This window comes from Leptodactylus fuscus, chromosome 6 (assembly GCF_031893055.1).
Source record: "Leptodactylus fuscus isolate aLepFus1 chromosome 6, aLepFus1.hap2, whole genome shotgun sequence".
Lineage (NCBI taxonomy): Eukaryota > Metazoa > Chordata > Amphibia > Anura > Leptodactylidae > Leptodactylus > Leptodactylus fuscus.
The window spans coordinates 124,780,329-124,794,234 of record NC_134270.1 but is presented as its reverse complement, the minus strand read 5'-3'; the positions used below and the strand labels follow the sequence as shown (position 1 = coordinate 124,794,234).

The following is a 13,906-nucleotide window of genomic DNA, read 5'->3' as shown; positions in this document are numbered from 1 at the left end:
TGTTGCCTGTCCATCTAATACATTTAAAGAGGACCTGTCATAACTTTCTCACATGTCTGTTTTAGTACACTAGCATTCATTTCTCCATCATTTGGTGGAAAGATGGAGAGCCCATCCGCTAAAAAAAATAGTTACCTGCAGACCCCATAGACTATAATGGGGTCTGTCGGGTTTCTGCCGGTCCTTGCAAGACCTTTCTCCCCACTGATTTTAGACAGATTCTGCGGCAGAGTCTCCTGTGCAGATGTGAACCTAACCTTGCTTGTGTTCCACTAAATATGTATGATTGGATGCCAAATAATTAGGCGAAAGTGGTGTACAGTACATTACATGACGCCTGTCCAAAAACTAGCATAACCCAAGAATGAAAAAATATTGTCTTTGTTCAATATACAATCGTGTATAAAACGTCTAAAGCAAGGCTCATATTTGCATCGGAGACTTTGCTACAGAATCCGCCAAAAATAATCTATGGGGTTTATGGGTGTCTGCTGTTTTGGCAGACGGGCTCTTCATGTAGACAACACAGCACAAGTGTGAACCTAGCCTAAAAAGAACTTTGCTCGTTTCTTTTAAGAAGTTTTATGGTTTCTTGCATATTGAATAAAGATTGTATTATAATTTTTTTTTTATTCTTTGGGTATTACATAAATACCTGTAAGGGCTCGTTCACATCTGTGCCCGGTCTCTGTTCTGCAGGTTTCCGTTTCCTGCACAAAACAGGGCAGGAGACGGAAACCTGCCAGCATGTTTCAATCCCATTCATTTGAATGGGCTTGAAAAGTGTCCGGCCGTATGCACCAGTGAGCGTTTTGTGCTCTCTGCAGCAAAACAGGTTGTTTTTTTTTAAACCGGACACAGAGTCGGACATGTAGTACTCTATGTCCGGTTTAAAAAAAAAAAAAAAAAACGGTTTCGCCGCGGAGAGTATAAAACGCTCACCGGCGCTCACGGCCAGGCTCGGCATGACAGGTTTCCATCTTCTGCATGCAGAAAATGGAAACCTGAAAACGGAGATCGAACGCTGGTGTGAACCCAGCGTCAACCCCCCTAAAATAATTGTATAATATCTTTTCTTATAACTAGTGTGCCATTTTCTGTCATACCTCATAAAAAATGCAGTTTTGTTGCAGTTTTATGTTTTGAAACATATTAAATGTTTCAACTATAAAATTAAGAAACAGTTTAAAAAAACACATGAGAACTAAACTTTCTCCGTTGCAGTTTTGATGCAGATTTACCTGCACCATGTGCATGCACCCTTAGAGGAATAATAGAGGAACCTCCAACTTTTGAGTTCTACGAAATATGATACATAGTAGTTATTTTAGGTCCTCTTTAATGGCATATCCTGTTAAAAGTACAGTCATCCATCTGACGGCCAGTTTTCAACTCATGCCTATGGCCAACGTTCGTCAGAGACTATCCCAGCTTTGTGGTGAACAAGATTGAGGAATGAGATGATGGAGAATCGGTATGAGCTGCTATCTCTGATGTGCCCCAAGGGGAAAAGTTTACCGGGAACATTATGTCATTTCACAGTATTTACAGCAAAGAAATCTTAGTTTTGTGACCCCTCCCTAACACACCTCACCGCAACACTTGATTTTGTCAGTAAGTATGTGTGTTATGGAGAACGGCCAAGTGGACAAGATTTACATCATAGTCCTTTTAAAGAGACCTCACTTTAAGAGTGCTCGGGTGTATGTAGTAAGTAGACTGTTATCCGAGCACTCTCACTCTTCTGAGGTTCAGCAAAGCAGACCTGCCTAAATATGTGGTAATATGGTAGTCTAGGGTGAACATTAGGAAGTTGAGATCGAATTGTGTGTTAATTTCAGCCATATTGTCTGTCACCCAACTTGTACAGGCATAACAACTGAAGTAGTAGTCCATAGACAGAACTTTTGACACAACTTTCAGAATATCTTTATTAGAGATGAGCGAGTAGTATTCTATCGAATACTACGGTATTCAAAATACTCGTACTCGGTCGAATACTATGCGGTAAATGCAGTAAAAATTCGATTCCGCTCCAACCTTCCCTGGTGCTTTTTTTTTTTTTTTTTGCACCAATAACTATGAAGGGGAGGTGAGACAGGAGCTAGGACAACGTAGGCATTAAAAAAAACGTATACAGTAGAGATGAGCGAGTAAGTGAAATATTTGAAAATTCGATTAAAGTAGACCGCAATATTCGACTATTCAATCTAATACCTACTCGATCGAATACTACTCACTCATCTCTAATCTTTATATTTGCTTATTTATTTATTGGTGATATCTTTAAGGAACACTGGCCTATAGGGATGAAGGCAATACCTTAAATCAGGGATAGGGAACCTTCGGCTCTCCAGCTGCTGTGAAACTACAACTCCCAGCATGCTCCATTCACTTCCATGGGAGTTCCAAGAACAGCAGAGCAAGTATGCATGCTGGGAGTTGTAGTTTTGCAACAGCTGGAGAGCCGTACGTTCCCTACCCCTGCCTTAAATGAATACACAAGTATATAATAAAAAAGTAGAAAAGTTCTCATTCTTGAGGTTTTCATTGGCTGCCTCCAGCAACTTTAATCTTTTCTCTGCACTATTTTGAATTTCCATAAATCCATATGGGACACAGTACATATAGGGGTTTTTTTTCACCTTCATGGGCATTTAGGCAGGGCCGGCTCCAGGTTTTTATGAGCCCTTGGGCGACAGAGCCTCAGTGGGCCCCCTTGTGGAGGAGGCGGGAGTCTGTACACTGCGCGCCACTGCAGGCGGACAAAGCGAGTGACGTCACGCAGGAGCGCTGCGTCACCTACGCCATACCTCCCAACTTTTGAAGAGTAGAAAGAGGGACAAAATGTGCAGCGTGCGCCGTGGCAAGTTTGCCTCCGCCCACTTTTATGTTGGCTCCGCCCATTCTCAGTCATTTTTCATGTGCTCCCACACAGTATAATCCTCCTACAGTCACCCCTAAATTATATGCCCCCCCTCCATCTCTCCCCCAGTTTCATATAAACCCTTCCTCTGCCCCCAGTTTCATGTCCTCCCCCTCCATCTCTGTCCCCAGTCTCATGCCATTCGCCCCCCTTCATCTGCCCCAGTCTCATGCTGTTCTCCCCCCCCTTCACCTTCCACAGTGTCATGCCGTTCCCCCCCCCCCATTCATCTGCCCCAGTGTCATGCCGTTCCCCCCCCCCCTTCATCTGCCCCAGTGTCATGCCGTATTCCCCCCCCCCCTTCATTTGCCCCCAGTTTCATGGGCCCCCTTCGTTATCTTCCACCTTAATGTTTAACACAAAGCAAACAAACACACTCACCTTCCAACGTTCCCCCGCCTCTCTCACTCCACTCACATAGTTGTAGGCCTTGATGTGACATCATCACATTGCGCCTACAAATGCAGAAGCCGGACCGCAGCGTTAGAGCAGGAGCTGAGCTGTGACACCTCCTGCTTTAATCGCCTATGTATTCAGCTCAGGGCTCGTTCACATCTGCGCCGGGTGTCCGTACTGCAGGTTTCCGTTTCCTGCACAAAACAGGGGCAGGATATGGAAACCTGCAGGAGTCTTTCTCACCCATTCATTTGAATGGGTGAGAAAGCTGTCCGGCCGTGAGCGGCGGTGAGCATTTTATGCTCTCCGCCGCAAAATCGTTTTTTTTAATCCGGACACAGAGTCAGACATGCAGTACTCTGTGTCCGGATTAAAAAATGGTTTCACGGCCGGACCCAGTCTGTGGTTTCCGTCGTATTGCATGCAGAAGACGGAAACCACAGAACGGAGACCCGAATGCAGGTGTGAACCTAGCGTCATCAGTGTCCGACGGACGCAGATGAGCTGAGATCGGCACAGACAAGTCCTGGGGCGGGCAAGTGCTGGGGGCCCCCCAGAGGCTCTGTGGGCCCCGGCACTTGCCAGACTATGCCGTGTGTTGATGCCAGCCCTGCATTTAGGTTCTGCAACTAAAGATATGTTCACACTACCGTTATTACAGTTTGTTTCTATCATCCGTCATAGGATGAGCACAACGGGCAGTAGTAGAGAAACAGAGACAGATGGAGCCCCCTGTCCTGCATGGCCATCAGAAAAGTAAAAAAAAAAAAACATGATGGAAGAAAGTTTCCATAATTTTTTTTATTTATTCTTTTTTATATTACATGGTGGTGAATGCAGACAGATAAGGTCCAGTTCACATCTGCGTTCGGGCCATTCTGTTCCCCTACCTGTATGAAATATGTGGAGAGAAAAGTCCTGCAAGCAGCGCCATTCTCTAAGCATTTTCCTTTTTTTTTTTTTAATCCTCCCTATCAGTAGGTCTTTGGAGTGTGGGAGGAACCCATACAAACTCTTTGCAGGATTTGAACCCAGGACTCCAGCGCTGCAGTGCTGACCACTGAACCACTGTGCCGCCTTTCTGTCTGCATTTTTCATGCGGAAGCCACACGGACCCCATAATAGTCTATGGGGTTCATGGGTTTCCTTAGGTAACCGCTTTTTTATGCAGATAGGTTTTCGTTCAGGGGGAGGGCCCCCCCCCCCCAAGCAGACTCCTCAAATGGAAACCACACTCCACCACCAGTCTTTAGTGCTACAAAGTTTTGTGGTGTAGTGCAGCAACCTGTTGAGAGGAAGGTTTGCAGTAGTAGTCATATTGGTCACAGTGGCAAGTATCTTGACTAAGTTGTTGCAGTATTGAGGGAGTCTGCAAGGCGTCTGATGGTATTAGTAGTGTTTCCTCAGGGCATATCTTGGAAGGAATATGTCTTCCTGAGCCTTATCGTGGTTGGAGTGATGATGGCAGGTAAAATAAAACTCAAGAGATAGGTTTGCAAACAAGGTAACTCACATTTTTAAAAAAATAAAGAACAACAGGGTTTAACCAAAGAGCTTCCAGATACTGGGGGTCTTTAGAGCCAGCACTGTGGCTGGTGCTGAGTTTGTAGATGGTACTCCTGACTGGAGAACAACACTATGACTGGCTTGGGTCTCTTTCACACACTCCTAGCTGGGAGAGCTATCTCACTACCTTCTCCTTGCTCGGGGAGGAAGGGACTGACTATACAACCTCTTCCTCCACACTGTCTTCTCACTCCACTAGAGACTCCTAAGTCATGGCTTGTACCATCTGCTCCACTCTCAGTCCAAACGGTTTGCTGCTCCCTAATGGTATATTTACATGTCAAAAACACACAGCCAATGCTGCATACACAGACAAATACATCTTACTACTTATGTAATGTTACCACTAGGACACTGCAGTAGTAGCCCTGGCATTATATGCTCACTGGGACCCATTTATGATGTCTTGTATGCCACTTTTGTGACGTACAAAGCATAAAAAGTTGCAAATTTTTAAGCACAAAAAAATTGTGACTTTTTTGCTTCTGCGGCCACTTGGCCACTTTTGCGGAAAGGGACAGAGCCATTGGCCCCACCAGATTTTTCATTGTTGAAACTGCAAAATATTTTAGCAGTAAGAATATTGTAATTGTATTTGTCTTACGGCGAATGTTCCTCAATATGGGAGGTTTTTTGGAGCAAAAAAGGGTACAGCATGCAACAGACCACCTCTTTAAAATCATAATGGGTGAAATCTGCAAACATATGTATGCCAGAAAACTGACATGGCTGTGATTTGCACCAAAGATATGCCACATAGTTGTCTGTGTGCCCTCACTCCTCTCTCTTAGTGGAATGGGGATCAAGGCGGGGATACCCTCAACCCACATTTACTAGAACTCACACCAGTTTTCTGGAGCCTCTTAAGACGTGAACAAAGACATTGTGGCTCAAGAAATGATTACCGTGAGCCTCCCATTCACAGACACATTTATGTATCATTTCTATTTCTATTCTATAAGACGAATTGCTGCTGGACATAACAGTAGTGGAAAACAATAGGGAACAGGAGGCCATAAGCCATGGAATGCTGTTACATGTCAGAGGTCTCATTCACTTACAGTATATATCATTTAGTCACCTTGTAATACTTGTTTCTATTTCCTTGTTGTTCAGCAGGTGAAGGAGTGTATGTCATTCCGTTTCATCTTTTAATAGAGACGGTTAATAGTAGATGTGTCCCTTAACACTAATACTAATAGATGTTTGCAGAGAGCTCTCCAACAATAACCCTGAGCTAAATTTTAACCCATTGTTGCAGTCCATTCCCTTGACCAGCTGTGTTGGGAGGAGTTGCCAGAAGTACCATTTGAGCTTGGGTAATAAATCCTGGATGGCTTCATCCCAGGAGGGATCCCCCATCCCCTCCTTATTTTATTACCCAGCTTCCTTGCTGCCCCCATCCTGGGATCTAAAGCCAGCTATTTCTATAGGGGCTATAAAAAGACTTTCATGTGCATATAAAGCCCTCTCTCCACCCATTGCCCTTACCCGGTAACCTTCCCCGAGAGTTGTCTGAAAACCATCTCATCCCTAGTTGCAATTTTCCATAACAAACACTCTGTGAGTGGGATTTGCATAGCATATACTATATATCATGGTAGGTACTGCCCATTGTTCCCAGGGGCAGGGGGAAGTTCCCACCTTAGGGGGCTATTTGCTTGTTCTCTCACTGGGGTCCAGTAAATCCTTAGAGTCTGCTTTCACTACCACTGAGAGGAGATGGTATGCGAAGCCCGTCATATGCTTTCCTTGTCCTGGAGTTGAGTATATCCCCTCTACTCAGGCTTATAATGGGATACAATTTATAGCTTGTGAAGGGATATGGTGCCCCACTGGCCTGCTTCACAAAATTATACTTACTATTCTAGAGTAGGACGACCCACTGAATTTATCCCCTGCTTTTTCTAAAGAGGGACCCCATCTGGGTTCTTAGACTGGTTCTTTTCTAGCTAGTGTTTGCATGCCATTGAGAGGGTGTATATATGCCTGCCATTGAACAGATATCAGTACACTTATTACTATACCAATATGTTTACAACGGTAACCAGATTTTATTAAAACCTCCATTTTATTATTAAAAACTTGGATCAATGTGTTATGGCAGCACAGTGGAATGGGAAACATAATCATCCTACAAGTGGGCAACTGTGGTGTCTTTATATTGCTCAGCGTCAGTGATATATCTGCAGTCTTTGAAGCTTCCTACTATATACCTACTATATGTGACTGTATGTATTAGTATTGATTTAGTGTAATGAACCATTTTTAGTACTGAGATTGAAACACATCAGGGATGAAACCTAACAATGGCCCCATAGATGTTCAATCAATGTAGGTCAACCCTGTCGATTTTGGCTGGACCAGCCAGTCACCTATTGTATATGAAGCTTCCCGGACTTGCTTATGACGGCAGATATCAGGGCAAAGAAGGATTGGCTGTTGGATTTCAGTATGTCTTATCCTTTGGTTCTCAAAAGAAATAAGCCATCACCAGAGCTGTCTGGCGGTTGCTTCCTTCTCTCTCCACATACAAAACACATGCACACTTGGCCAAAGCATGTATGGAGAAATCGCTGTTGGCTGAACAAGCATTCAGTTCGATAGCCAATTAAATTATATTTAACTCGACCCACCAAAATTCTATACTGCATTATTTGAAGAGTGACTTTAGGTTTTGTAGGGTATAGACTATCCACAGGAGAAGTCATTGGTATGTGATCTGTGGAAGTCCACCCAGACCCTACACAGCTCAGCCATTCTTACAGCGTTTTGGCACCAGAAGCTATAGCAGTGGATGGGGAGCACTTACAGGTTGCTCCTATTTCAGTAATCGGAGCGTTGCAAGCAGCCCTGTCCACTGCATAGCATTGGTCCAGGGAATTGCAGCCCCACCCTTGTTAAGAAATTGCCTGCGCATACTCCCCATCCACTGCTATAACATACTGTGCCCAGACTTTCTGGAACATATGATCTATGCGGGGTGCTGGTGTCGGCCCCCCACAGATCACACACCGATGACCTATCATGTCTATAGGTCATCAATATAAAAAAAATCCATATGCAGTCGGTCATTCCCATTAACCAAAGTGATCTGGTAGAGATTTGGGCCCGCTGATTTTTGCATAGTTAGAATGTTCTAGACATGTTTGTGTATGTAATCATACATCTGTATAAATAAAGTTCTTGTTTGTTGCTCCGTCTTCAGAACACTACATAGAGACGAACAGCCTTGGAAAACAATGTAAACAGGTAAACTAACAAACAATGAATCCTGCTTCTAAAGCCGGCCAAGACATGACCGCTGGGATGTTAATGGATCCAGATCTGATATTGTTTGGATTATGTAATGGTAACCAATTGTCCCATAAACAGAAACATATTCAGACATATTTCATTGTTGCCTGTGAAAGCATAATCCTATCCCCAGTACATAAGACAGTCAATATTCATTACTTCAAGAAAACTACAGTAAAAACATAAAAGGTTTGTCCAGATTGTCTTAAATATGGAAGCATTATCTTGAACTGTCATTGTGCATGCCATGTCAAAATTACATCCATATACTATGTACATTACTATGTAATGTAGTGATAATCATTTAAAGAAACGTCATCGGAGTCTAGGAGTCTGCTTGGAGGGGTTTCCAAAATCAGATATTGATGGCCTCTCCTTAGGATATAGTGCATCAATATTCGATTCTTGAGGCTCCAACACTTGACTCCCACAGTGTACAGAGCTAGAAGCTGACTGACCATATGTTGTGCAGAGGCCTTGCAAATACGTTGCAGATCAGCTCCCATTCACATCGTTGAGAGCTGAGCTGCAATTCCATGACATGACTCTAAACCAATGCTGAATAACAGTATGCTGCTATTTTACAGGTCTCAAACCAGCTGATAGGTTGCCTATATTCATCCAGATGGCTTCATTATTATTGATAATATTGTTTAGTCTATGGTTCTAAATACGATTAGCCCCAATCTACAGTAATCTACCCCATTGGTTATGAACGCACAGGCTTTGTCAGAGTCTTACATTGAAGGTATATTGGGAGTAGTCCCCTATATATACCTCCAATGGAAGGCTCTGATAGATGCCACTATATACAGGGGCTAATAACATACATTATCCAACATGTATTTTGTTCTTGTTAAAGAATACTGCACTGTGTATTTTTTGCAGTTGGCCACTGTATACTGTACTGTATAGTAATCTACTGTTTTCTATACAGTTTTTTTTTTTTTTTTTTTAAAAAAAAGGTATATCTGGCCCACCCCAACAGAGTCCAAAGTGTCCTTCTCTTGGTCTCGCTTTGAAATGAGGAAAGAGAAAAGGGGGGAGGGGTTTATAGCTATGTTCAGTATGTGTATTGCGAGCTTTCTGGACGTATACTAGACTTCATTATTATTACGCTTACTTGTATAGCGCTATATTCCACAGCGCTTTACAGACATTGACAGTTACTGTCCCATATAGGGCTCAAAATCTACAGTCCCTATCAGTATGTCTTTAGTGTGTGGGAGGAAACCGGCGTACCCTGAGGAAACCCACGCAAACATGGGGAGAACATACAAACTCCTTGCAGATGTTGTCTCTGGCAGGATTTGAACCAAGGACCCCAGCGCTGCAAGCCTGCAGTGCTAACCACTGAGCCACTGTGCTGCCCTACTTCAAACATCAGACAATGTGAACAGAGCCTTATTCAGGCCAAAAGTGAGACAGGTGACTTCTGCTACCCTATCTGAGAAAACATAAGACCGTGGAGAAGCCGAGCTCTACTATATAGGTATATATGATTTTGAGCAGTAAATCTTGACAGGACTCCTAGGAGAGACAATAAGAGTCCTGATAACTCTGCCCATACCCAGGGATTCCTAGTCATCTCTGGCACACACTGTATATGGCTAGGTTGCTGAGGATTCTGTCTTTTATGTCAAGATTTTTATTATATTCAACAGTTGTATGCGATTTTTTTTGTCTCACAAACCCTTTCACTTCAATGGGCAATTTTTTTTCTTGAAAAACAGTCCCAAAGTCCAGTCTGCGAAAAAAATAGAGTATGTCCTATCTTTTCAGGAGCGCCACATGGCCAAGAAACTCAGTTGTGTGAATAAGCTCTTACTCTGCTTTTGACTGTTCCATATTCTATAAACCTACCAGTATATATCACAAAGCTCATCTTCTCCTTCCTCCATCATATCCTGCACTCAGGTACAGCAACAGAAATCACCCGGCAGGTTCCCTTTGAGAATATTTATTTCTAAACACTGCTTTGAAGCATTAACTTTGCTATTGTCTGCAAAAGTCACGGGTAAATATCTGTTTCCAAGAAATGTTATAGTATAAACAAAGTAAATTGGAATTTCTAGGTTAAAAATCTTTGCCTTTTGCGTGTCTAAGATAAAATGGTCTTACACTTGAGCTCTAAGGGGTTGTTCACATTGAGTTTTAGAACTGACCTCTTAGTCCCAGTCACTTGTAACCTTGTGCAGTTTGTTAGCTATGAGCTAGGAGTACAATAATGTTACATAAATGGACTATGATCATATGCTTCATGTGATACAATTTGGAATAAGATTCCATCAATCAGCTATTCAGAACAAGTACATGCCCACATGCAGCTATCATTGTGTGCACAGACTGAAGTTTTCCACTTTAAAAACAATATTAAAATAACCACTGAGCCACTGATGAGAAATCTGATGAGGCCACACTCCTTCTTTAGAAGGTAGCAGAAAACTGGCACTTGTGACAATTTTGCATCTTCTTATGTCGGAAAATATATGGGCTTAATAAACCTGCCCCATTGTATTGAAGCGGACACTGTGTAATGCTTCATTTGCCCAGTGGTGGCACTGCAGGGAAATAGAGCACTTTCTCCATGGTTTCTCCAGAGATTGCATTTGCTTGCCAGGACTCCCAGCAGAAGACACTTGTGATCAGCTCATTTCCTGGGAGACCCTCCTAACACATAGGGATTGCCTGTTATGGACAGCCCTCTTTAGGACTTATTTATCAAATAGAACTAAGTGTTTGGTCCTCTTCTGAACCACATTGGCTCTTTTGTAGATGAATCCTGTTACTATGTAGGAACCTTCGTCTTCTAGAGGATCCCATGGTGCCAGGCAAACCCCCCAGTGGAGCTAAAAACATTAATTTTAGTTTAGAAACACTCCTTCTACATTTAGTGAGTCTTAGAGGTTGACATTGATATGAGCCATTGTATGCCACATGTGACACCTAAGGGTCAATGCACACATAGTCTTTGGGCACGGAATCCGTGCGGAAAAAAAGCCTCCCACTGACTTCAATGGGTTCCTTTTTCCACTGGAAAAGGAACCCATTGCAGTCAATGGGAGGCTTTTTTCTGTGCGGATTCCGCGTCAGAATCTGTGCTCAAAAACTGTGTGTGTATTGACCCTAAGAACATCCGAGTATTCATGTCTGGTTAGTTGTTTGAGGAGATCAGTTTATTTTATATGATGCTTAATGTCTTTACAGAATAAATAATATTACATGCATAAAAGTTAGTGTCTTGTCTGCAGAGCTTACGATCTGTGCCTCTCCTGCGTGTGACTCCATGTCCTTATCTCCCGGATTGCTCATCCTTCCACGTCTGTGAATTGTGTGTATAATTGACAAGACCAGTAATGTGATGTATCCCAGACTAATATCCTAGTAGTGAAGAGTGCAGAGGGGTCAAAGAAGGAGTGGTCAGTCCATTTCAAAATATGCAGTAGGGGGTGGGAAAGTCTGTGATGTCATGAGCCAGGAGAAGGAGCTGGTTGGGTCATTTGGAGGTGAGGACAGAGGTTCAGGGAGAGGTCATATGCATGATATTAGGCAAATGAAGGGGGTAGTGATGGAAAGGCATTTAGATCATTGCTTTCTCCTAAACAATACACATGAGGTTGGGATTTGGGAAGGACAGGCCTTTGTTGGGACTGACTGGTGTGTCACTACAGGCAGGGAATAGGTTAAGAGTTAGGAGGGGGGGTTGGGGGTGTTGACTTCCAGGGCTCAGCTGCCTTCAGTCCATCAGAATGGAAAAGGGAGGGGGGAAGAGACAGCAGTGAAGTCTGCAGCACTGAGCAGTGTGCATATGTGACACTACAATCCGAGAGACAGGAATCCCCTGTACTACAGGATCTGCACATCCAGGAACCCCCAGAGATACAAGGGATAGCACCTACCTCCCATCCACATTCCCAAATGATACCCAGGATCCCCTGGCTTCTATTTGGAAAACAGCATCCAGCCTGACTTCATTATCTGGGATCTCCCCGTACTACAGGACCTGGCTCTCCTCACATCAGGTACCTTCCTCCATTCTGTATCGCTGGGAGTTCCTACAGTTGGGCACCAACCTCCATTCTGGAAAATACAAGTAGGTTTTAAGGATTCTGCTGGGTTCTATATAAGGAAATCTGACCTACAACTGAATTCTGGAAGCCGGAGCCTTGTATTTACATCCAGGATTGTACCTATTGAGGATTTCCCTTCTCCCACGGCTGGTGTGCTTTTAAATAAAGACTGCATCACGAGGAGATTCCAGAAATTGTAGGAACCCTGCATCCGAAGCCACGGATCTCCCATAACGTTGGTCATCCCTAAATCCATCTTTAATCTCTTCTTTGAGGACTGCATCCTACGGGGGATTTAGATGGACACCCATTTGCTGTAAAGAGATTTTCCTTATTTAAGACTTTCTATTTAGACACGAGCTGACCATGCCAGGCAACCCTTTTAATCCACAACCACTCTCCCTAATTGACCTACCCCTCCTGTTCCTGCTAATGGAGTAGATTCCCAGCTCGGAAGGATTTCCGAGGATTCCGAGCCATCAAGACACAGATAAAACTGATCTAAGAGGTTCTATGCTCGGAAATCTCTCATGGGTAAAGGGAATTTTAGAATATATTAGGTAACCGGAGAAGGTTGTATACAGGCCAGTCTTCCTCCATCTCCAGGGGCTTGGGTTTTAAACTTTGCACTGTGTCCCTCCCCCCTTCTCCAGCCATTTGATGGAATCTATGCAGAGAGTTAAAGGAATCTCCCATCAGATATTACCTCTGGATCTGTCTGCAGAATCTCTTCCCACTGGTTTGAGAAATCCCATACGCTATTCCACTGAGATTTCTCTGAAATCCTCCTAATCCTACAGATATATACTGTGTACATATATATTATTTTTACGAACGGCAAAGATTTGAACCATTTCTATTTTTCTAAATACATTTATGGTCTTCCGGTGGCGGCTTTATTTACAATGTATGAAAATGTGGATGTACCAGGGTTGGGTAGCAGCCCAACGCACTATCACATGATGGATTTCTATACACAGAACAGGGCCTGTATCATGCCGGATAAAGGAATTGGGGCAATTCATCCTTTCGGGACACCAATCCGGAACCAGCACTGGAGCCATTCCAACCATTGTACGTAGGTGGAAAAAAAAAATTAGATGCTGTTCCTTTTATAAAGCTTGACCTAGATCCTTAAACATGAGATAAAAGCTGGTACACTGTATACATGGCACGTGTTTATTTATATATATATATATATATATATATATATATATATATATATATATAGACCTATTTCTATGTATATTTATTTATATGTGAATTTTTTTGTGCTTCTCTAGGCAATTGTAAAATTCTTCTATTGATAATGAAGTCGTAATGTTTTAGAATAGACCTTAAAATCAGTATTAATTTTATGGCTTTTTCTTTACAGGCCTAGTGTTATTATAGCTCTATATGCACTTTATAAACTCATTGTCCATTGTATGCTTATTTATGTTGGACTAGGGGTCATAAAGATAAGTGACAAATATATTCTATATATCCTTTTATTATCCTGTGGATAGCATTGTGCTGTGGATCCGCATTAGGGTAACAATAAGTACCTGATCTGTGTTTTTGTAACCGAAGAATTTTAGCTTATTTTTGATTATTTTGTCCTTTCCAGCGGCTATTGTAGTATCTCTTTCGTCTTCAGTACGATAGCACT

At 42.8% G+C, this 13,906-nt stretch overlaps 1 protein-coding gene across 2 annotated transcripts in view; it reads left to right on the top strand.

The window, feature by feature from the left end:
• The window catches only part of RARA (retinoic acid receptor alpha), a 94,372-nt gene that overhangs the window by 43,788 nt on the left and 36,678 nt on the right, over positions 1 to 13,906 (top strand). The window contains exon 1 of one of the 2 annotated variants that reach the window (XM_075278319.1): positions 11,930 to 13,329. The exons of the other annotated variant lie outside the window; for it this stretch is intronic. Coding sequence (XP_075134420.1) covers positions 13,161 to 13,329 — 169 coding nt within the window. The 5' untranslated portion in view covers positions 11,930 to 13,160. Of the gene's footprint in view, positions 1 to 11,929; positions 13,330 to 13,906 lie in introns of those variants that run through there. 2 annotated transcript variants of the gene reach the window in all.